Here is a 24,701-nt window from a genome sequence, read left to right on the forward strand (position 1 = left end):
TCAACAGTTGTCTGTTTTATTTTCAGCCTGTCGGTCTCCTCCTGTCCTCCGGGGGCAGCACTGAGTCTCTGGGCTCTGCGGGCAGCTACCTCCGCTACACCAGAGTGCACAGTAAACACAAACCGACGCCACACCGAGAACAAGCCAGCAACGACTACAGTAGCAGAAAGGTAAGAAAAACACTTGGTTTATATGTATTTTATTAAGAGTGTGAAACTGCAACTAACGGTATGTTGTTCATATATGCCTCCTTTGATTTGTACGTGTAACACGAGCCCGGAACTGGTTATGTAGATGGAGGCTACTGTCAACAAATATGACCAAAGCTAGCTGCCTTGTCACTCACTAATGTGGACACAGACTGTTTTGTTTGAGTAAAAGTAGTCCATTCTCCATTTAAAACTGACCACAATTAGTACAAATTACAGGATATTTACGGATGTGTTGGTAACAAATAGATGATGTGTTCATTTATAACACACTAAACCATTTATTTAACCACTAAAATCATGACAATAGTGATTAAGCTTGTGTAATGAGATCTAGAGAAAATTGATGGCGTCCTTTAAACAAGACGCCCTGCTTAGCTTTTACTTTTTAGTGTGATGTAGTGTAATGGTGCTTTCTGTTTAAAATTGTCACCAAACATTGCATATCCCTTTTACCATCAGGGAGTTTCTCTAACAAGCATGTTAGGAGGTGAGCACTTACTGTACCTGCCATATGTTGCAAGAAAAAAGAGGCATTCTTGTGGAACAGGCAGTGGTGGAATGTCACTTAGTACATTTACTTAAGTATTTTACCTAAGTACAATATTTTTGATACTTGTGCTTTACTGTACAATATTTATTGATTTAAAAGCACTCTTTAGTTCTTTTCAACCACAAGTTAAATTACCCAACAGAGTAAATACGTGTCTATTTACACTCCCTCGCCGGCAGTTTAGATAATAGCCAGAATTGAATGGGTGATGTAAACGTCATGTGAAAAAACATACGCTTGTTATGAAGGAAATGAAAGTGAGGCCCTTGACTTTCATACCAGTGTTTATTAGAAAAAGCAAAGCAATAACTGATACACATTAAATACAGTTTATTTGTAGTTGACATTAAACATAAATCCATTCAGTCACTGTGCCAGTTTTTCATACATCTGCAACATCTGGGATCATGTCTACCTTTAAAAACAAGTTTTACTTGTACTGCACTGGTATTGGATCAGTACTTGGTATCGGCAGATACTCAAAGTTGAAGTATCAGAATTGCATCAGGATTAAAAATAAATAAATAAAAAGTTGCTGAGCGGGCTGGTGGGGGAGGGGTAATGGATCTGGAGGCCGTCAGTTCACACTGTGCCCATTATACCTGTGGGCACAACCCAGCATTCAGACCAGTTATATTTCTATTCGTTTTTTTTACTCCCAAACAGACGGATACCTTCTACGAGCTAGCATCTCAGACTCACCAAGGATTGGTAAAATCAGGTACAAAATCAGTACTCCCTAACTTTGGAAACATTTTTTAAATCTGTTGTCAGCTGCTTTGAACCTGGGATGTTTGGTGATTGTAAATCAGGTGTTACTTCATGCATATCCTTTTTATTTTCTCTTGTAATAATTGTTGTGTCCTTAGTTATTCATCTAAGGACTAATACAAAATGTCTGCAGTTAGTATTCTGTATGAAATATAATACACAATTCAACAATGGCTTCCAATTCCTTCTTTTCTTTGTTGTTCCCCTAGTGATGTGCTTGTACCATCTGCCGTAGCGGGACTCTATAGCTGAACCTGTTCCCTTCCCTGTTGCTGTTCCCCCTGAAGACCTCCACCACTTCCTCCTTCCCCGTCCTCCACCTCCTCCTCTTCTCCCCCCCCCCCCCCCCGGCCGCCCCTGTGATGCCTCCCTCGTGCTGTGGCTGCCTGTCACAGTACACTCATCACCATCTGGTTGCCTTCCTCCTCACCTTCTTTAGGTAATCCAGGTTATCCTTAAAGTCTTCCCTTAAAAACCTGCTGTATCCATATTTCCGTTCACCCTTCATGTCTTCAGAGTAACTGGAAACCCAATAATGAATAGATTGGCTCAAGCGGTCACTGGATATAGATGGGGGGGGGGGAATTAGTTTTTGAACCCCAAGAAAGTAGTGGGGTTGATTAAGAGGGTACACTGTGTATGGATGAGATATACATGTAGGTGAAAGGTTTATAAGACAAAGCTAACCCAGGTCAGACGAGGTCAAGATAACAAGGACAATAAGTAATGATTTCCACTAAAAAGGGTTACTAGACCAATAGGGGGGGGGTCTCAAAGAGGCCCTGTAATGCTTTTGGGGGGTTTCTCTTTCCTATAGTGTGTTATATAGGGTTTTCTCTATGAAAATGGTCTCCAAAGGCTAAAATCCAAAGTTGGGAGTTTCTCTCCCACACACATTTTCTATAACCCTGTAAATAAAGAATGTTTTGCAATGTTAAACAGACGAGGATAAAAATCATTTGTATGGCCACTGAGTAAATTCCATGCTGTGTGTTTATTCCAGTCAGTGCTGTTAATCTTTGATTACAGTGGACTTGGTGTCACATGTCTGCAGCCGTGTCCGAACACTATCAAGAGCAAAGCAAAGTGCCGTGTGCAGCAGCTAGCCGCACACAGTCCCGTGATTTCAGCCACTTCCTGTTTCTGTTTTAGATGTGGAATTCCATCGTTTCCTGCAAAGTCTTTCTGGAGAATTACACTGATACTTCTTTGGAATGTAACATTCTGGATGTAGCCTAAGACTTCTAGAGGTCATAGAGTACAGATTATAGTGAGTGATGGTATAATTCATACGTGAATAATTGACACTTTTCAACTGATGTTAAACAGCATCGCCGCCAGCTTAAATATGGACTTTGACCCGTTCATTCTACGTGGAACGTTTAAACAAATCTCACTCAAATCCCTGTTGATTCAAACTGTTCTGTTTCTCCAGCTATGTGCTGCTCCATGCCTCCAGGAAGACGTTCAGCAATGTGAAAGTCAGCATCTCCGCTCAGTGGACGCCAACTTTTACAAATGGCAGCGCAGCAGATTTTTCTCCCGGCCAGGTACCAGTAGAACAGAGCCGCGTGAGAGCCCTTAACACATAAACACCCTGCATGCGTAACAAACTGTTTTTCTCTGGCTGTTCCAGACATGGGAGGGCAATCATCTGTTTGCAGATAAAGAGCAGGCCACTCTGTTCCTGGGAGCTCTGGACACCATCTTCCTCTTCTCATACGCAGTGGTGAGTGGGGTACACGATTTTAACACATGTTTTAAACAACTGAAACAGATATCTTTTTGTCATTTGCCTAACTTTATGTTGTGCACGCAGGGTCTGTATTTCAGCGGTGTGATTGGGGACAGGGTGAACCTGCGCTACGTGCTCTGCGTCGGCCTGTGTGGCTCTGCTGCAGTGGTGAGTACATGCTGTGTGTTTCAATGTGTGTTATCCTTAATTGTGTCTTCTTGTGAGTGTCAAGAGGTACATTCTGCTACTATTCATTTAGTAGCAGTTTCAGTTTCCTATGTCAAAAAAAGTACTACACCTAGATTGTATGTTTTTATTGAGTAACATTATCCTACACTTCTAAAGAGAAATCTTTTATTTTAATCAAGGAAACTCTCCTTTAATTTGGTTACCTTATTCTAGTATATCCCTTTTGAGCATGCATCAGCGTTGTTTTTAATCCATTCTCTTTTAATCCATTCAAACATACTTTTAAGATAAGGATGGATTTGAACTGGATGAAGGTTTTAAGACGTCGGACATCTGGATTTTAAAGGTCCCATGTCATGCTTTTCCGGTTATTACCCGTCCCCTTGTGTGTTGTGTAGCTTTGTCTGCATGTAAACGGTCTGCAGAGTCACAAACCCTCAAAGTACATCCTGTTGCGAGTACAACTCTAACACTGAGAAGACCCGTCTATGCTGCCCCAGAACGCCTCGTTGGACATTTTTATTTTCCCATTTTTTTCTTCCTGAATATGGTGACGTAACCATATCCAGCTGCAAATGGACCAATCCGTGGAGCTCCTCGAACAGCCTGGCTGTGAGTGTATGTGTGTGCTCAGGCTGAGTTCTGTGGTGTCTCGCTGTCTCGCAGACCCCACGCAGGAAATGACACCAGTAATCCAGCTCACACTGGCCGCTCCTCGAGCCTCAAAGGGCGGAGCAGCGAGCCCCGCAACGTCCCGCCAACACGGCACCCAGACCCCACGCAGCATTCTCATCTGTTTGTCATTAATGGTGGTGTCATTTTCTGGTTGCTAACAAACGCCATGGTAACACATAACCACTGATGTTCCGCTGTAACGGTGGTGGACTCAGCAGAACAGAGTGGGCGAGCTGACCAATCAGAGCACAGTGGGCTCACAGGGAGGAGGGGGCAGGAGCTCCAACAAGCCGTGTAGGACAGAGAGTGAATACACAGACTATACGAGAAACCAATGTGAGTTTGGAACATTGCACAATATAAATCTATTCTAGTAGACCTCAACAATGGAATAAAGATCAGTAGAAATGTCATGGGACCTTTAAGTCATCAGAGAAAAAGCTAAGAAACTGCTAGCGACAGACAAAGAGCTTTGGACAAACACTGCATATTGATGAGAAACTGCTTTATGTAGTGTTTTACAGGGCCCCTGTTATTCTCTTTGGGGTTTTCCCTTGAAAATGAAGCCCTTGTTGAACATAAAAGCATTTAAACATGTCATGGTAGAGGCACAAAACACAACTGTGAAATTGAAAATGAGCGAAATAGAGCCCCTTTAATCAGTTTTAAACACTGGGTCTATTTGTTTTGAACAGGGCTTCCATTAGATTAGAACATATATCGTGCGTTTAATTGAATATCAAAGATCCGTCGACACGTTTTGTAAATACACTGAAGTTGTATGAAACGTTTAACTGTGTGTCTGCAGGAGTTTGTGTTTGGCACTCTCACCGAATGGCTCAAGATCTACAACGTGTATGTGTACTGCGGGCTGTGGGTGCTGAACGGCCTGCTGCAGTCCGCTGTGTGGCCCTGCGTGGTGGCCGTCATGGGGAACTGGTTCGGCAAGGCGGGGTGCGTCTGTTTACTAAACAGGAATTGCATCTGCAACATCTATCCAGCCTGGGTCAATGTCAATATGTTCCTGTATATTTCTGTTTTCTAGATGGATGGATAGATACTCTAGTGATATATTTTCTATTGTAATTTTGTATTTTTTTGTTGTTAATTCAAATGTTTAGTTTTATTTCTTATTCTATCTTTTAAATATGTTTCTCTCGTGTGTAATACTTAACAACACTGCTGCTCGGACAACATTTAGGATCAATAAAGTATCTATTTAGAAGTATCTAGCCTCGAGTTCCAGTCTCTCAAGTAGAGCTTTATGATACACACCCACACACCGAAACACATTACACAAAGACATCCATTCACTGGTGCCGCTACCTAAACTTAGACGCCATTTAGACACACTTTACCTTCAGTAGTCCTTATTTGCTCAAATTAAAGATCGCAAGTCACTGAGCTGTTCGTGGAGTTTAGTGCAATGGTTTAAGTGTAATGTAACCAGAGGCGTTTAAAAAAAATACTTGTACATATTTATTTCTAATTGAATCCATGATGTTGTCTTCCAGCCGTGGCTTTGTGTTTGGCCTGTGGAGCGCCTGTGCCTCTGTAGGGAACATACTGGGGGCTTTCCTGGCTTCTAGCGTGCTCAAGTATGGATACGAGGTAAGAAACACATTTGAAACCAGTAGCAGGTGCACAGATAAATCAATTCCATCGCCACACATTTAACAATGCCTCTTCTCAGAAAGTTAACATGATGTGCTGTGTGTTGCTGTGTTCAGTACGCCTTCTTGGTGACCTCGGTGGTGCAGTTTGCCGGTGGGGTGGTGGTGTTCTTCGGCCTGCTGACCTCCCCGAAAGAAGTCGGTAAGGACTGCGAGGAACATGTCAGAACGACGTGTATTGTTAGTGTACAAACATTACCAAACAATGATGCTCCAGTGACCGTATTCTCCATGAAATTCCTCTTAATTCCTTTTTATGTGCGTTTTCACCTCACTTGATATATCCCGAATTTGGTCTTTTGTTGCCTAAAACGATTGATCTTAGGCAATCTCCACATCCTGAATGTGTGTATATTAGGGCCCTGAACCTATACGCGATTTATTTGGAAACCATAACGCATTTAAGATCTCGATTGACACCACATGGATGTGTGTGTGTCAGGTTTGAGCTTGGAGGCAGAGACTGGCCTGAGTCCGGTGAAGACGGACACGGACAGCCACCGGCCTCTGATGAGCGACGAGGAGGTGGACGCCGAGGTGGAGGTGGAGGTGTACGACAGACATTACCACTCGATTCAGGAGCCGGAGGATCCTCTGGCTGAGGCCCCTCTCCCCGTGACCTTCTGCCAGGCCTTCTGTCTGCCTGGAGTGCTGCCGGTGAGTAGAAAACTCCCAACTAAAGATTTTTTACAATAAGCTTTTAAACGAACAAGCTGTTGACTCTCCTGGTCTGTTTGTCCTGCAGTATTCCCTGGCGTATGCGTGTCTGAAGCTGGTCAACTACTCCTTCTTCTTCTGGCTCCCTTTCTACCTGACCAACAACTTTGGCTGGAAGGAGGCCGATTCTGACCGCCTGTCTGTGTGGTACGATGTCGGAGGAATCCTCGGTGAGCAGCAGGGGAATCTGCATTTTTCTCCCCATTGTTTATTTAAATCGTTCAATTAAAATGTTAGTTTGAGATAAATATTCTTTACATTTTGTCATAACAGATTTAATGATGCTCCATTAGATTATTTGACACGTAGATATCACACAATTGGAGTTCATTAAACAAATGATGTACCTGGGTCCTTTCTTAAAAATGTATGACATTTTTATGACAAAGTAATTCAACGTTTTATGGCGGGAAAGTCAGAATCAATATCACCCAAAATGATTTAGCATTACTATAATACAAATGAATGTTTAAGTGGTTTTTGGGTTTAAAATATGAGTAAGATTCTCGGATAAAGGAAGTCGAAAACAGTGACTAGTCTACAGTATTACCGTTTGCTAATCTTATGCATAATTGTACAGGTCAAATAATTATTTGAGTAAAATAATACTGTCTTTTTGTCTTTGTTTCAGGAGGGACGATTCAGGGTTTGATTTCTGACTTGATGGGCAAGAGATCCCCGGTTTTGGCCCTCAGTCTGGTGCTGGCCATGGCATCCCTGGTGGGATACAGCCGTGAGTACAGGGTTTACGATTCGTTGATAAGCATGATTGTGTCAATACCACGATATCGGCCACAGTATGACACTTCTACTCTCTTTCTCACTCTCTGTCCTCCTCAGACTCACCTAATGACCAGGTAATAAACGCCGCGCTGTTGACAACTACGGGCTTCTTCATTGGCGGTCCATCTAATATGATCAGCTCCGCCATCTCTGCTGACCTGGGGAGGCAGGACGCTTTGAGGGGGAGTCAGAAGGCTTTGGCTACAGTCACCGGCATAGTGGACGGGACGGGAAGTATAGGAGCCGCTGCGGGACAGGTAAGCAAAAAATACTACAGAATAAAACTCTTTGCTCTACAAACAAGTGCATTAAATCATCAGGAAATGACCAGGTGTAATAACAGCTGTTCAATGTTGTTCTATCATGTTGTTAAGCCACATTTACCCTGCTGCTTCAGTCCATACCAAAAAAGAGCCAATATATTTAAAGTCATCTAATACATTTTTCTATCTCAATTTATTTGTACATTTTAATTGTCCATGTATCAAATAGTTCAGAATTGATTGAACATTTATTTATCCATCTTTATAACCATACGTTTTCTTTCGTTTATTTTTTTAGTTAAATGCATTTAAAAATGTTTGTTTCGTAATGTATACACTGGAAGACCTTGCATTTCCCAATGTAGTTATTTTAACTACGGTCTTTGCCCATTTCAGAGAGTGTTATGGTATTTTCTATGGTTATTTTAAACTGTTTCTATTTTTCTAATTTATTTGAGTTGTTAATGTTATGTCATGTAATCTCTGTCATCCTGCAGTACCTGGTGTCGCTGATAGAGAGCAAGCTGGGCTGGATTCAAGTCTTCTACTTCTTCATCGCCATGGTGAGATAGTGTCCACCTATCACAGCAGTCCTTTTAACTGAAGACATTTCCACAGTAGGGAAAGCACAGGTGTAGATGATAAGGGTCGTTAATGAACACAGCCATCGTTAGTAACACATGTGCACTTCAAAGCAGAGCCATCGTTAGTATCGTTAGTAACACCTGTGCACTTCAAAGCAGAGCCATCGTTAGTAGTTAACGCCTGTGCACTTCAAAGCAGAGCCATCGTTAGTATCGTTAGTAATGCCTGTGCACATCAAAGCAGAGCCATCGTTAGTATCGTTAGTAACACCTGTGCACTTCAAAGCAGAGCCATCGTTAGTAGTTAACGCCTGTGCACTTCAAAATAGAGCCATCGTTAGTAGTTAACGCCTGTGCACTTCAAAGCAGAGCCATCGTTAGTAGTTAACGCCTGTGCACTTCAAAGCAGAGCCATCGTTAGTAGTTAACGCCTGTGCACATCAAAGCAGAGCCATCGTTAGTAAAGCCTGTGCTTTTCAAAATGTTGGTTGTTGAAAATGCCCATCGTACAGGTGTCTGTTTTTACAATATATTGGCATGAATATTACTTTGTTTTGCCAATTCTTACTTACTATATTAATGTGACTTGTCTTTTTTCCTTGGTTCTAAAGTACATTTTAATTTCGGGCTCTTTGTTTTGCCCATTGTTCATCACTTTTCTTTACTGTGTTGTTGTAGTGTGTCCTCTTGCAAACCCTTGTGTAACTTTCCTTTTATTTCCTGCTACAGACGGCGGGCAGCATTGTGTTCATCACTCCTTTGCTCCACAAAGAGGTGCGTGAGATGTGGAGAGAAAGACAAGCGCTGCGTCGCCAGCTGTGAACGCTCCATCCTCCTGTCAGCTGTAATGTTGCTACTCTTATCGAGTGGCAGCGCAGCTCACAAACTGCTCATTTTAGGTGAGTTTTGGGAGATGGAAAAATTGGTGGGCTGTTGTTCCACACAGCCAGGACGGTTCACACCCATGGGCGCAGCCACAGAGCACAACACTGCAGTCTTATCCTGTCACTAGAAGCCTAAAAGTGTAAATGCTTAATTATTTTAGTGTGAAAACAAAGATATGAAGTTTAAACTGAATGCTGGTTTTAAAAGAATATACTTTTAAAATGGACTTTGCCGTCCAATCTGCACCATCACACTACTACTGTACATATTTAAGGATTTAAATGGATGTAAAAATAAGATTGGCATTTTAGATAAGAAGTTCTTTAGTTAAGATGAATAATAATTGTAATGTATAAATTGATTGTCAGCTTTTGTAGATATGTATGATATTTTTGGTCCAGATGAATAATATTGCTCTGTAGTCCAGTAATAAGTCTTAAAGATTTTAATGAACCACTCTGAACAGCATTGATTTCTCTTGTGTACAGTTTAGTGTAATCGGGTTACTGTATAAGGGGACTGGTTCTCTCATTTCTCTTTATAATATATGTCAGTCAGGGATTGATATATGCTTATTCCTTTTTTAAGTTTCAGTGTCTTACGTCACACGCAGTTGTTTTAAAAAACACTTTCACAAACAACCTTTTAACTGACAGAAACACAATTCTGTAGAAAAACCCACGTCTCACTTTTAGTTTACAGTGTAGCATGCCTATTGCACATTTCGGTGTGAACTGCAAACTGACATTTTAGAAAAAACACAATTTGTTTCTTGTGTGCACGTTTGTTGGGGGAATGTGAATCTATGTTTGAACAGATTTATTACATTTTGAAGGTAAAATACTTAATTATGTCTAAGTTTGAGTGGGGAAACTTTCATGAAACACCAGCTTTATGCGAGTTAATGTCTTAGCAGTGTCAAAAACCAGCCTTCATTTTTAAGCAAGATGAAATCTGTAAAAAAGAGACTTTAATTTGTGATTTTATAGCCAACAGAAAAACCAAGTAGTTTTCTCCCCTGCTTATAACCACTTTAAGTGCTTTTAACATGTGGAAACGTTGACATCAGGGCTTCTTCGTGCCATCATCTGTGATGTGAGACGTGTTCCTCGCACTAAACCAAGAGCCCGGAACTAAAAATGAGTCTTGACCTTGTGTAAAATAATGTAAATTGAAACCCATGTGGAATGTGTTACACTATCTGTGGTGTCTTTTTGTTTTATCTTTATTTATGTGTACTTTTAACTGATGTCAATGCAAATTTTCATTTTAAATAAATGCAAATTACATTTTGTAAATTGTGAGTAATGTATAAAATATGTCAGATAAAATACAAATGGAGGGATTTTTTTTTTTAATTAATTTTGTTCTATTGTTTTCTTTTAGGGTTTTTTGGTATATTTCCAGGTAATTGACTGTGTGCAATGTCACTGCAGTCCACCAGGGGTCGCTATAAGTGAATAAACTGCTCTTAGTAATACATCCATGCCTAACAACTAAAACCAGAGTGGAAACAAAAACTTCAGACCAGCATTTTGTAGTTTATATGAATCTCAGTCATTCATTTTATTATTTAGAGCACGCTATATGAAATCGACACATTTTTAAAGGCATTTTACAAAGCACCAACAACCCAGCAATACATCTTTACAATTATCATCAAAAAGGATATGATCCTACACAAATAAACTTCTTACATGTTGAAAGGGAGCATAAACCAGCATTAAAATATAATACAATGATTACAAAAGTTGGATTATCATACATTCATTCATATACAAAAACAAATAAGGCTTCGATATAGCTGCGTCACGTGATTTTGAAAAGGGAAGTTTGCTTGGGCACAACGAGACACTGATCAATCTCGACACTTTATCGAATCAGGTTTTTTAATTTAGTTTTTCCACCAAACAGACTTAAGAAACACCAACAATGCTGCCAAAAATTCTCAATGTGAAAAACTGTGTTAAAACAAAATGTACAACAGTCGTTTTCCTTTTTTAAATTAACTTGTCAACAATGTTTTAAAGTAGTGCAAATATATAGGTCCGGAAGACACAATTGGTTATACCGCAAACATAACTCATAAGTTAATATAGATTTTTTTAAAGTTTCGTCTGGTGCACACACATTCTCTTACGCACACAAACACACCGATACATTGACAAAGAAATCCTGTAAATTATCAAATCATTTCAAAAAGCCATGTTTGCTATCTTTAGATCTGGGAAACAGCGCCTTATAGGAGTAACAGATTTATGAGCAACTGCTTTAATGACAGTCTTTGGCCGACTGAGGGGGTTGATTCCTGACGGCGGACTGAGATAAACAAAAGAGTGTGTGAATCGCGCCCACTTGAGTGGCTGTGGAAATCCCTCGATCCATGAAGGGGTCTGAACACTTTCTGGTGAAGGTTCCCTTATTAAAGCTTGTCCCTTTCCCCCCCATGAATAGTCCTCTGCTTTATTTATGTGGGAGCAAAGGAAGGCAAAGGAAGGGAGAGACAACAATAGCTGCCTCCCCCCCCCCCCCCTCCTCCTCCTAAGGGACCCTAGTTTCCTCAGCTCAGAGCGGGGCCCCTCTCTGACACACTGACTCTTTTACATGATGTGAAACCCTACACTGAGCGCTGAACCTCGACAGCTTTTACCACAACAAAATAATAGACCCCCCCCCCCCTGGTTTCTGTCTCTCTTTCGCCTGCAGACGAAAACAACCCCGAGCTGCATTGGTTTAGTTTTCTTTCATTTAAATGACATTTGTTTGTTTCACTGAATTCATGAGGTAGTAGGAATGGATTCATCCTGATTATGGCTTGTTTTCCATTAACAAATTAAAACGACTGTCGGAACACATCTCATTTAAAGCACAAGACTTGTTTGAGACCCTCTATGACCGATGATGAGCGACCTGTATAAATGTTTCTAATTTAATGGCACAGCAATTCGTCTTTGGTTTTATCTGCCTCAGCTGCTACAAACCTCAAGATTCACACCAAACCGAAACACTCATACACAATCAGATCTGTGTTTACACACGAGCACGTATAGAAGGGAACGGAGACAGAAAAGTGAAGCAGCTCGACTCTTCATAGAAAAGGACCAAAGGGCTTGGTTCCTCTGAGCTGCGACACACTGATAAAATGCTACATTATTACACGCATGAAGCTGACTAAAGTTATAGGTATGTTTTGGTCTGCTGCCATAACATTTGACCAGCCCATTATGCAACAATGCAAAGCAGAAAGCTAATATGATTAGCAGTTATTATGTTTTGTTGTGATGGTGTTAAATATAAACGGCCAGTATTAGTAAGTGGCAACAACTCATAACTTTTTGGGGCACTAATGCCACAGAATTCCACAAACTCCTAACACTAGGATGGGTCAAATGCAGAGAAACTATGTTGTTACATAGTAAGTAGGCCTACTGTGTAATGACAATAAAAGTAACAAATATTAAAAAATATTTTTTTTAAAACACCTTGTCTAATCTCATTTAATACATTGCATGTCTACTTTTTTGTTTCTAAGGTGTTTTTTGTATTACAATTTAGCATTGTGAATAATAAATAAATAATTAAATAGCTATTTAAGTCACTGTTGTACAGCGACGGCCGCATTAGCTCATAGCTAAACCTCCAGCGCTGACCTTTGCCCTGCAGCTAATCAGTCGCGCTGCCAGATTTTGAGCCCTGGGTGAGATTTTGACCCCTGGCTCGACTCGTGCTATCGCAGCCCCGTGGTGAGACTGAAAGGCTAAGTGTGGCACGAGGCCAGGAATAGTAACTCGGCTAATCAAAACCTCTTGTGACTTTTAGCAAGAGCGAGAAAAAGGTCAAGGACTGAGGTCCAAATCCAAGGCCCATTCAGAAGAAAATTAATCTCTCAAAACTAGAGCCTGTGTTATGTTGTTAGAGTGCATTCAAATAGGTTTCACAGTATAAAGATGAGGAAAACAGTATACAGAATACATAGAACATTTATAATTACCTACAAAACCGTCTGAGCTTGATGAACTATAAAAATGGTAGCTTCCTTTTGCTGAAATCTAAGGTATATGTGGTCAGAGAAGTTTTAAAGCCCGCGCTGAATGAGCTTGTGAACAGTCAGTCACAAATTGCTACATAAATATGCATGATATGACACATATCAATGTAGACGGATGTCGACCACTAGGTCATCGTCCATTGGTTCGATGTGTGCTTTTCTACTGCCGAGAAGAACCTTTGTAATGCAGGAACTTCGTCTTCTTCACTTTGAAGAAATCTGTAGAGGGAAAGAAAACAATGCAAAGTCAAGGAAAATGGAAAACAATGCAAAGTCAGGGGAAATAGTTCAACATCTGCTGCTTGTCACTTTGCATAATGCCAAGGAACAGTTGGACTTCAACTCATGGCAAGAAAAAGAGTAAGCATACCACAAATTGCGATTTGGTGGACTAACCTGTGATGGTAGACTGTCTCCGTTTTCTTTGCCGTTGGATCCGGTAGTACTCCCTTGTGGACACCTCCAGATACTCGTCCCCACACCTGGACGAGCTGCTGGACCCCGGGGACGCCTCGCTTGACGAAGACAATGTCCGTCTTTTCCCCACTGGACGCGGCACCGACCTAACCGTGCAGCCGTGGTAAAACACCGGCACGTCCTGGTACCTGAGCGACTCCCACTGGATGGTGGACTCCTCTCCCGGCATATCGCTCTGGAAATTGAAGTTCCAGCGCTTGTTTGCCACCTCCAAGTTAACCGAGAGCAGCCGCTGGAAGTCCTGCTGCAGCTGCTGGTGGTCCACGGGCCCGAAGAGGTTCCTTCGTGACGGCCCCATCTTTAATGTCAAGTCTTCAATGCCCCCCAGGCGTGAAAGTCCTGTGTTAGATGCTGGTCCTGCTGATGGTGTTGATGGAGAGTCCATCGTCATGTCCCTGCGTGAGAGGAAGGTCAGAGGTTGAGTGTGAGGCCTGCTGAGTTTTATTGCGTTGTGATCTGTTTTTTTTTTACTGGCATAGATGACTTCCAAACACACAAGCTATTAAGTGCCCAAACCCCCCGACACACCAGCCCTCTTGTGTTTTATGTGATCAAATACACATGTGCCCTAACCTGCTGAGTAATTACTCGTCCAGCAACAGGTAACTGAACCAACACCAAATAAATCTCCAGCAGAATCCACTGCCCTGCCGTGTCAGAGGACCTGATTCTCCACCTGCTCTGGTGTCGGCCAGTCAAAGGTCCACTGTTAAGGTCTGCAGGTCACACACACACAGACAAAAATCCCATTTGGGCTTCGTGTGAGGAATGTTTCCCACATTCCCCAGCTGCTATCTGCATCTAAAATTCAATTAGAGCCATGGTTTCTCTTCAGAGATGGATTTTTAGCATGCTTTGCCAGCTTGGCCTTATAACACCTACAGCCTATAGTGAGTTTTTCATGTAGGTGGAAGATAACCACATCCCTCTGTGCGTCAGTACTTCTATCAGCTGTGCGTAGGCCGCAAATGAAGATATGTGTTGTATGGGATGGGCTTTAGGGCTGAGACTGAGATATATGGTTCTGCTGCTGATAGAAGATTACACTATATAAGGCGTAACATGTGTATTTTCCTGATAGTAATTGTTGCATACTACTGGTCCAGAATTCGGAACAAAAATGCTTCTTTTTTTTCACTCAAAGACCATCGGACCATTTGCCCAAGCATTGTAGTAAAACATTTCAGTTGATATTGACAATTATATGGTTCATAGATAGACTGTATGTGCATTCACCTCAATATATTTCCATCTCATCAAATCTGCACAAAGTAACTTGTGGATAAGGAAAGTGGGATGCTAAAGGAGGGGTCCCATTGTGAGTTAAATCAGCCCTGCACCAAATATATATTTTACAGAAATACAAATAATTGGAAAGCCTTTGTTGGCTTGCTTAACTAAGTACAAAAAAAGCGTGGGACAAGTGTTTGACACCAACAAAATACAGCTCTAAAGCACTTTCACTAGTCAAACAGCCTATCATTTTACCATGTCTTATACTTGTTCAACCTTTACACATGGATGAATAGGAAAAATACTTGATATAGCAACACAAAACCAAAACCACAAGTGTTTTCTTGTAACTACAGGGCTGCTCTCTCCGCGTGAAAGTTGTTGTTTGTGTCGAAAAAGGAGTGGGCGCGGTTTGGAGATCAGGTTACTGCTCGATGTCCCCGCTTACAGAAAAACAACATTTAAATGCACCAACTATTTCTGCCGCCACAAAGTATTATGGTGCAATATTGCACAAAATACCACCGGATATTTCACTTAAAGGCTTTGTAATGTGACTAAACTGTCGAGAAATATCTTGGTGACGCAGTTAGATTCCGTGCTGCGGATGTGGTTCAATGAGATGCGACCGACACCCTGCATCCCAACACTCATATTGCACAAAACATCAACAAAATAATGATTTCAATATAACCAGCAACAAAGCATTAAAAACCGTTAACACGAGCATTGGCTATCCAAATTGGGTAGGCCTACTACCGTCTGCCGTTTAAAATCTACCAAAACCGCATACATTTTGGGTCTATCTATAAAAAATGAACCTAAAGAAGAATACGTAAAAGAATAATGTAATGTAAAAAAAAAGCCGTACTATTCCGTCTTATCATCCGCGTCAATATCTTAAAGTATTACAAATGTGTACTAACGACTGCCAAAGCGGTACCGTTACACCTAAAACTACAACCATTTTTGTTCAAATGTATAGGCTACATAACAAATACAAAATAGACCAAAATAAGAATGAGTGAAATAATAATGTAATATAAAGTCAATAAAACGTACATTACCGTCTCAACGTATTAAAATGTGTACAACGACTGCCAAAGCGGTTAAAATCTTCTAAAACTACACACTTTTCAGTTCAAATGAATCTCTCACAAATACAAAATAAACCCAAATAAGGATAATGTAACATAAAGTCAATAAAACGTACGTTACCGTCTCAAAATATTGACATGTGTACTAACGACTGCTATAGCGCTTAAGAACAACTAAAACTCCATACATTTTAGTTCAAATCATTATATAACAAGTACAAAATAAACCCAAAGTCGAATACGTGAAAGAATAACGTAACGTAAAAACAAGAAAGTGTAAATGTCCCTCTTACCATTCGCGTCAATATCTCAAAGTATTCAATAGTTTCGTCCACAAACTCGTCACAGTTTATCCAGAGGAATGAGATGTATTTTCTGACAGCTCCTTGAAAACAGAGTCACGTTGAAGGGAGCCACTGCCCACGGGAGCGTCCTTCTCGTCTTATCTAACTTGTCTGTACTGTATAGTAAGTGCTCACGAGACCGCGGGGACGTCCTACTACTGGAGCAGTTAGTCACGTGGTCTCCCTTTTTAAAAACAGTCAGCACGTACATGTAAACAACGCGATAACCGAACACAAGATACAATACTGAGCATTGATGCAATACAAAAAGGATGAGTATTTAAACAGAAAAAAAGGCTTGCATTCAAAATGTTACTCAAGTAAAAGTATTAGCATTAATAATTAAAGAACCAGAACTCGTTATAAATGCAGATTGGCCCGTTTCAGAATAATATGTATTATATGTTTTAGTAGGCTATTTTTGATGCATTATTATGTTGTAATGATGGTAAAGTGTGGTGACTTATTTTAATCACTTTGTATACTGCTTGTGAATGTTAATCCAGGTGTAACTAAAATCTTATAAGTGTTGTTTATATTTCACATTATTATTCCAAATTTACAAAGCAACTAAAGGTATTAAATAAATGTAGTGGACAAATAAAGTACAAGACAGTACACAATTGTACTTACAGTAGTCACCTCCCACCTCTGGGTGTAAAGAACATTTACTGTACATTTAATTTTGAGAGACTTGTACTTAAATTGAGTATTTCCACTTTTTGCTGCTTTGTACATCTACCCCACTACAATTCAGAGGTTAATAGTGTACTTATACTCCACTACATTTATTTAACTGCTTTATCTTCAGTCAAAAATATTCCAGTACATGTATTACAAGTAACAGTTGTGCATTCAAAATTGTACTTGAGTACAAAAGTATTATATGCAAAATATACTTAAAGTATAAAAAATAACTACTTTTACTTGAGGCACATTTTGAACGCAGGACTTTTACTTGTAACAGAGTATTCCTACACTCTGGTACTTCTACTTTTAAGTACAAGATCTGTGTACTTCTCCCACCTCTGAAAAACAGCCGGTTAAATTGAGGCTATACAAATGTAATTATGATTGTTAATACTTTCTTACCATGGTATAGTAATGCCCTGTTTTCCTCCTGCTCTCAACCTAACCCTAACTCTGTTTCCTCACTTCTCCTTCAGAGCGAGAATAGCCTATAGGTCAAAGATCTTGGCAATAGTGGGCATTTCTCATTCTACCTAAGTGTGACACATTCTCGTTTTGTTTACTCTGTACTTTTCCAAGTCACGTTGAAATGCAATGTGCGCTTTTTGTTTCAACAGGGTTACGACATTCCCATTTGGATGTATAGGCTACTTAGGGGTTGAGGTGGAAGAAACACTCAGACTTCACCATTAGTTTGACTGTAGAAGAAGTGAAGAGAAAACACTGCCAATCCCCCCAATACTGAGAAATGTTGATTCAAAGTTTATGACTTCTTGACCCTCATTAGTCAATTTAGACTCTAAATTGACTAATTCTCTGTAATTACAAATACAGAAAGCCAAATGTAAAACTAAATTTGTTTTAACTACACAAAAAGAGAATAATCTGATTCCAATTTCTGTCATTTTACAGTATAGCAGTACTATTCTTATAAAAGACATTAGCCGCTTTCACCAGGTATTCTTAGCCTGTACTTGTTCCCAGGGCCGCCCCTCCCTACACGCAGATAACGCAGACTGTGTGGGGCCTCATCTTGTGGAGGGAGCCTCAACTGAGTGGCACACCTATGCGCTTATGCGGGGCAATTAGTGTAGGTGCGGCACAGTTTCGCCGCTGCGAGGCTCCACTAGCACTGTTAGCTGATCAGTTCACAGCTCACTTTTGCTGTGATAATAACACTAATATGAATGATGTAAACATTTTAATACAGTCTTTTAATCAGCATTGCTCCACGTTGCTGACAAAGTGGCACCGCTAAAGGATAGGAGAGCTATCTGCAACACTTCTCCATGGATAACAGAAGCTGTCTGCTGCCTGAGGCGGAAGTCTCCCAGGACAGAACGACTATGGAAAACCACTGGAATAGAATAGATATAGGCTGGAAGTGCATCGCCTATATCTCAAAGATATTATTTTACTGCATTATTAAAAGAAGCCCGGACTGCTTACTTTGCTAAGTTAGTTAATTTCTTCAACAACAACAAAATCCCAAGATGCTATTTGACACAATTAATAACATTGTTTCACCACCAATATGTCTTTCGAAAAATGACTGCAACAAGTTCCTTATCTTCTTTGTAGATAAGGTAGCATCTATTAGGTCCAGTATTCATCCTGGGACTTCATTGCCCAACTCTAGCCCCTCTCCATCCCATTCTGTTCTTGGCTCCTTCCTATTAACTCACAAGACCTGATGGATTTGATTAGGAGAATGAAGCTTCCCTATTTTTAAGTTTTACCAACCATTGGCAGTGCTGTATCAGCCATTATTAATACTTCCTTGTCTACAGGATGTGTCTCTTCCTATTTTAAGCATGCCACTATTCAGCCCATATTAAAGAAAACTAACTTAGATCTGCCCGTGAACTACAGGCCTATATCAAAACTACCCTTTCTGTCAAAAGTTCTAGAGAAGGTTGTGGCCAACCAACTCAATGCTGCATTGGAGAGGCACAATATTTATGATAAGTTCCAGTCGGGGTTTCGGAAAAAGCACTCCACTGACATGGCTCTCCTGAGGGTTTCTAACGACATCCTGATGGCTTCTGATGTGGGTGATTGCTCTGTGTTAGTACTTCTTGACCTATTTTTCTATGTTTGACACTGTAGTCCACCATATCCTGATCAAGAGGTTACGTGACTGTGGTCATATCTGGCATAGCTCTAGACTGGTTTGCATCATATCTTGCTGACAGAAGTTTCACCGTCTCGATTGGAGACTTTGTGTCAGACTCCTCTCCAATGTCCTATGGTGTCCCGCAGGGCTCAGTCTTGGGGCCTCTGTTATTCTCCCTATATTTGCTACCCTTAGGACAGATCATAAACAGATTTAACATTACATATCACTTATACGCGGACGATATCCAGCTCCACATTTCATTCGAACCTAGAGGTTTTTAGGATATCTAGGCTCTTAGAATGTCTTAGCGCTATTAAGGACTGGACTGCAGATAACTTCTTATAACTCAATGCTGATAAGACGGAGGTTCTGGTTGTTGCACCAGAAAAGGTTGCACCTATGATTTTGAAAAGTATTGGACCATAATCCTCTGCTGCTAACTCCAAACTACGTAATTTAGGGGTAATATTTGACCAATCCGCGTCGTTTTATACCCATGTTAAGCAACTGACGAGAGCTTGTTTCTTCCACCTACGAAACATTAGTAAACTGAGATCTGTAGTTTCAACACCCGACCTAGAAATGATTATACATGCGTTTATTTCATCTCGCATTGACTACTATAATGCATTATTCTCCTCTCTCAGCATGTCTGCCCTTGGTCATCTGCAGGCAGTCCAAAATGCAGCTGCAAGACTTCTCACCGGTCAAATAAACGGTCCCACATTACCCCGATACTCAGATCTCTTCACTGGCTCCCTGTAGCTTATAGGATACAGTTCAAAATCCTCACTCTCACCTACAAAGCATTGCACCGTCAGACTACTGCATATATGGCTGACCTAATTCATCCATATACATCAGCCCGCCCACTCAGGTCACACATGCACAATTTGTTTGTTTGTTTGTTTGTTTGTAGCCTTTATTTAACCAGGTGAAAGCCCCTTGAGATCAAAAGATCTCTTTTTCAAGGGTGACCTGCAGGACATTAGTTACACATGTAACATAAAAACAACAGAACAACAATAAGGATGACATACAACATAATGTACAGGGTACAGTTAACAAAACTCTATTTACAGTGACAGGTACCATGAGTATCAAACAGTCACCCAGCCGAGTTTTAAAATGATGCAGGGGAACCAAAGTGCTCAGTTTTAAACAGGTTTGCAGACTGTTCCAATTTAGTGGAGCTGCACATCTAAAAGCTTTCTTCCCTAAGACAGTCCTAGCACTTGGTACATTTAATAAAACAACATCATGAGATCTCAGGCAATACGTACTTTCAATTCGTCGAGAGATCAGAGAGCAGATATAAAAAGGTAGTTTACCCAACATGGCTTTATAGATGAACGTGTACCAGTGACTGAGCCTCCGTACAGTTAGTGAAGGCAGACCTGCCTTGGCATACAGGGTACAGTGATGAGTAAGTGCTTTACAGTTATTAACAAATCTCAGAGCACTGTGATACGCAGCATCTAACTTTTCCAGGCAATGGGCAGGCGCATTCATATATATCAAATCACCATAGTCCAGCACAGGTAAAAAGGTCATAGAGACTAGCCTTTTCCTGGCTTCAAATGAGAAACAGGACTTGTTCCTGTAGAAGAAACCTAGCCTAACCCTCAGCTTTTTAAGCAGATTAGTGACCTGAAGTTTAAAAGTAAGACAATCATCAAGCCAGATACCAAGGTATTTGTAACAGGCAACAAGTTTTGTTCCTTGCGTAGTTACAATATCAAAAACAGGCTCTGGTGTCTTTTTAGCTTTTGAAAAGAGCATTACCTTGGTTTTATCCACATTTAAAAGAAGCTTTAATTCAGAGAGCTGAGTCTGAATAGTGTTAAAAACAGCCTGTAATTTAACAACAGCCTCTTTAATGGAGGGACCTGCACAATACATCACAGTATCATCCGCATAAAATGTAAAGTAGCTTCATCCACATTTTCACCTAAACTGTTAATATATATGGAGAATAAAAGTGGTCCTAAAACAGAACCTTGTGGTACACCATTAGAAATGTTTAACCACTCAGAAGACAGTCCATCAAAATGAACACATTGGGACCTTTCAGAGAGGTAGTTCACAAACCACCCCACTGCAAGGCTGGATATGCCAATACTGAGTAGCCTCTGCTTTAAAATGCGATGATCAACGGTGTCAAACGCTTTGGAAAGGTCAATAAACAGAGCTGCACAACTCTGCTTATTATCTAAAAAACTCGCCACATCATTCACCACTTTCATTGTCGCAGTGATGGTGCTGTGTTTCTTTCTGAATCCTGACTGATGTTTAGACAGGATGTCATTTGTACATAAAAACTCCTTTACCTGTTCACTCACAAGTCATTCGAGCACCTTAGCCAGAACTGACAATTTAGAGATTGGCCTATAGTTATTTAAAATAGTTGCCTCCCCTCCTTTCAGTAAAGGCAAGACATAAGCAGACTTCCATACTTTTGGAATTGTATTTGTGCTGAGGGAGAGGTTAAAAAGAGAAGTAAGAGGTGGAGCAATACAATCTGCAGCTATCTTTAAAAAGAAAGGTTCTAAGATGTCCGGGCCAGCCGGTTTCCTAGGATCTAGCTTAGATAAGGCTTCATGAACAACATTGACAGTAAAAGGAGTAAAACTGAAAGGGTTTTCCAGACCACATTGTTCAGAGTCACGGATTGGGGTGTTCACAGAAGCAGAGTTAGTCACAGAATCAAACATAGAACCGCAGGACACAAAATGCTCATTAAAGCAATTTAGCATAGAAGCCCTGTCCGATATAGTGCCAGATGCTGTGGTAAGGCACGGAGGTAGTAGCTCATTACGGATCTCACCGGTGGATATCGATTTGATTGCTTTCCAAAATTTCCTAGGATTATTTAGGTTTTCTGTGGTAACTGACAAATGTACTGTCTGTCCCACGTACCCACCTTCAGACCCGCGGTGATCGAGCGTTCGAGGCCGTGGCGCCTAAGCTATGGAACGCTCTGCCCGGTCTGCTGACCCTGTTGACCAACACATCCTCACTCCCAGGTCGGCCTATGTTGACATTATGTCAAGTCCCCTGTGTCGGCTTTTTCCAACGCAAGGGGGGGGGGGGCTTAGCGTCCATTTTCAACGCAAGGGGGGTGCCCTTAGCGTCCATTTTCAGCTTTCCGGGATGTCCATATGCTTCTATGGACGCTCATGGAAGCACGGCATTCGTTTGTGTCGACTGCCCTTAAAGGCAATGTGAGCGTCCATTCTCATTGGATAACGGAGAATTGTACACCCGGAAGTAAGTATTCCCCTTACTGTCGATTGATTTTACAGTGATATCTGCACTACTCATCGACTAAAAAACACCAGATTATCCTTGGTAATTACCCAACATTGATTGGTTTAAATTGTGTGCAATGCTTTTGTATTTTTCCCCTTCGATTCGGAGAAACAAATGTTTTTTCGGAGTAAAGGATGGCAGAAGACACTACACTACCCAGAATCCCCAGCTATCGTTTGGACTACACATGTGCTCTGTTTGACAAACCCCGTGATAGTCCTCAAGCTCTGTGATTGGAGAGTGTGCTCCGAGGATTACTGAGCCTCGAACAGCACTTGAAATGGGATGGAACCACGGCAGACTGTCCAAAACTGGATTTGAACGGGTCCACCGCGTCCCCCCCTCCCCCACCCCGTCCCCCGAACTACACATGCTGGCTATTCTGTTTCGCAACATGTTCTCTATCTATGGCACGTCTCTACTGGGAGTTGTAGTTTTAAAAGACGTTTTCGTATTTCCCATAATAAGAAGTTGCCAGTATTAAACTGTGTACATCCCTGGAGGTTTAGGGGATAGGAAACACTCACATTTAAAACATATAATTAATAAATGGGTGAAAATTGCTTGTGCCCATAATGGGCAGTATGCATATATATACCCACACGCCAGCTAAGGTCAGAAGAGCTTTATTTAACAGCTGGTCTTATGTTTGTGACCCTTCCTGTTGTTAATTGATAACATTACATTAGATTACATTAATTGATAAGCCTGAAACATGCACTTGTCAAGGTTCAGAGGCACATTTTGCAAATATGGCAGTAGCCATCTATCATCTTAAGATAAGATATACTTTATTGATCCCAAGTTGGAACATTTGCGTTACATCAGCATGTGTAACAGTTAAATATGCAGTGGTGTTTATTTGTAAATCATTTAGTATAATCACACAAATTCTGTGTTTTATATTTAACAATTCTGTGTTCTTTATTTATTGATTGTTCAATACCTGACAAGGCCGTAGATGAAATATCTACATACGTCTTATAAGAGTATAATACATTATGTATAATATCAGTTAAAATAAGTGCTTCAACATAGTTAACATTGCTGGAGGTATGCACAAATATTGATAGATGTCTTGTAATGCACTATTGAGGAACCTGCGACCCAAGTTTTTCATTCAATGCATAACTACACTATAGTTGTGTAGGCCTATATGATATGTCAATAAACCTTAGAAAATCTTGAAATCTTGAAAGGGATGTGCAAAATAGTCATTATATACAGTCTTTAATTAACTATTAGTAGAGAATAACGAGTAATGAATATACTTTATAGGGATCCTATTAATATCTAATAATAAAAATAATGAAATTCAATAACATGCTTTAACCACTAGGTTAAATCAGCTGTGCACCTTTATGGTGTAAATACAGCCTATCTACCAATTGGATCAAATATAAAAGTCAGCCGAATTAGTGTTGATACGGCAAGGAGACGTATTGTGTGAAAAGAAATGTAAGATGTTGTTTAATGGCTGATATATTTATGATCCACGTCACGTTTTCAGTTCCTCATGTTTGTCTAGAAGTCTTCTCATCAGGGCTCTATAAATACAGAACTACGGCAGATATGTAATATTTAATGCAGCCGAACCGTGTTTTACAATGCCGTTATGTGATGACTTTCAAAGAGAAAAGCAAGCACACTCGGAATAAAGTATTTTTAAATGTTTTCGGTCTGTTTCCGGTATTTGTTAATGACGATGTGCTCTGAGATGTGAGACTGGAATTGCACAAGGGAAATAACGTAGGCTATCGTTAGATGCGGATTTTGTTAAACTAATATGTTTGCGCTGTGGACCAACACTATACATTGACGGGGAAGGGGGTAACAATAAAGATAACACCATTAAACAGTTACACAACATAACAGCAATAATATCGATAGCAGCGTCCCTAGCAACCACCTTGGTAACAATGAAAACGTTATGGACGCAATTTCCTGAAGTAATCTTCGTAATAACTAGCAAACTAAAGATCATGTACATCCACTGCACACATAATCTGAAATAACAACTCATATTTCTCGCATCAAATGACATCAAAACGCATTTTAATGGCCAAACTAACTTTAAAATAGGCATTTTCCACCGAGAATAAAACGAAGTTCGGCCATGTTTTTTTTTTGCAGGGAGATATTTGAAGATCACGTGACGTCAAACAGAGCACATGGTGTAGTCCAAACGATAGCTGGGGATTCTGGGTAGTGTAGTGTCTTCTGCTATCCTTTACTCTGAAAAAACATTTGTTTCTCCGAATCGAAGGGGAGAAAAATACAAAAGCATTGCACACAATTTAAACCAATCAATGTTGTGTAATTAACAAGGATAATCTGGTGTTTT

General features: G+C 40.5%; 2 protein-coding genes across 2 annotated transcripts; one reads left to right on the plus strand and one right to left on the minus strand.

The window, feature by feature from the left end:
- Positions 1 to 59: 59 nt before the first annotated feature.
- slc37a3 (solute carrier family 37 member 3) lies at positions 60 to 10,372 on the plus strand. The gene is made up of 15 exons (XM_034112480.2): positions 60 to 170; positions 1,429 to 1,483; positions 1,743 to 1,972; positions 2,969 to 3,083; positions 3,170 to 3,262; positions 3,353 to 3,436; positions 4,941 to 5,086; positions 5,647 to 5,743; positions 5,863 to 5,947; positions 6,248 to 6,462; positions 6,551 to 6,692; positions 7,154 to 7,255; positions 7,363 to 7,562; positions 8,066 to 8,131; positions 8,882 to 10,372. The coding sequence occupies exons 3-15, from the start codon at positions 1,896 to 1,898 to the stop codon at positions 8,972 to 8,974; spliced, it is 1,515 nt and encodes a 504-aa protein (XP_033968371.1). The 5' UTR covers positions 60 to 170; positions 1,429 to 1,483; positions 1,743 to 1,895; the 3' UTR covers positions 8,975 to 10,372.
- Positions 10,373 to 10,570: 198 nt separating this feature from the next.
- On the minus strand, positions 10,571 to 16,343 carry cdkn1d (cyclin-dependent kinase inhibitor 1D). The gene is made up of 3 exons (XM_034074874.1): positions 16,186 to 16,343; positions 13,482 to 13,957; positions 10,571 to 13,304 (listed from the first exon to the last, which is right to left on the minus strand). Exons 2-3 carry the CDS (start codon positions 13,951 to 13,953, stop codon positions 13,246 to 13,248), a joined length of 531 nt encoding a protein of 176 aa, XP_033930765.1. The 5' UTR covers positions 13,954 to 13,957; positions 16,186 to 16,343; the 3' UTR covers positions 10,571 to 13,245.
- Between the last annotated feature and the right edge of the window lie 8,358 nt (positions 16,344 to 24,701).

The sequence above is a fragment of the Pseudochaenichthys georgianus genome, chromosome 23 (genome assembly GCF_902827115.2).
Source record: "Pseudochaenichthys georgianus chromosome 23, fPseGeo1.2, whole genome shotgun sequence".
Lineage (NCBI taxonomy): Eukaryota > Metazoa > Chordata > Actinopteri > Perciformes > Channichthyidae > Pseudochaenichthys > Pseudochaenichthys georgianus.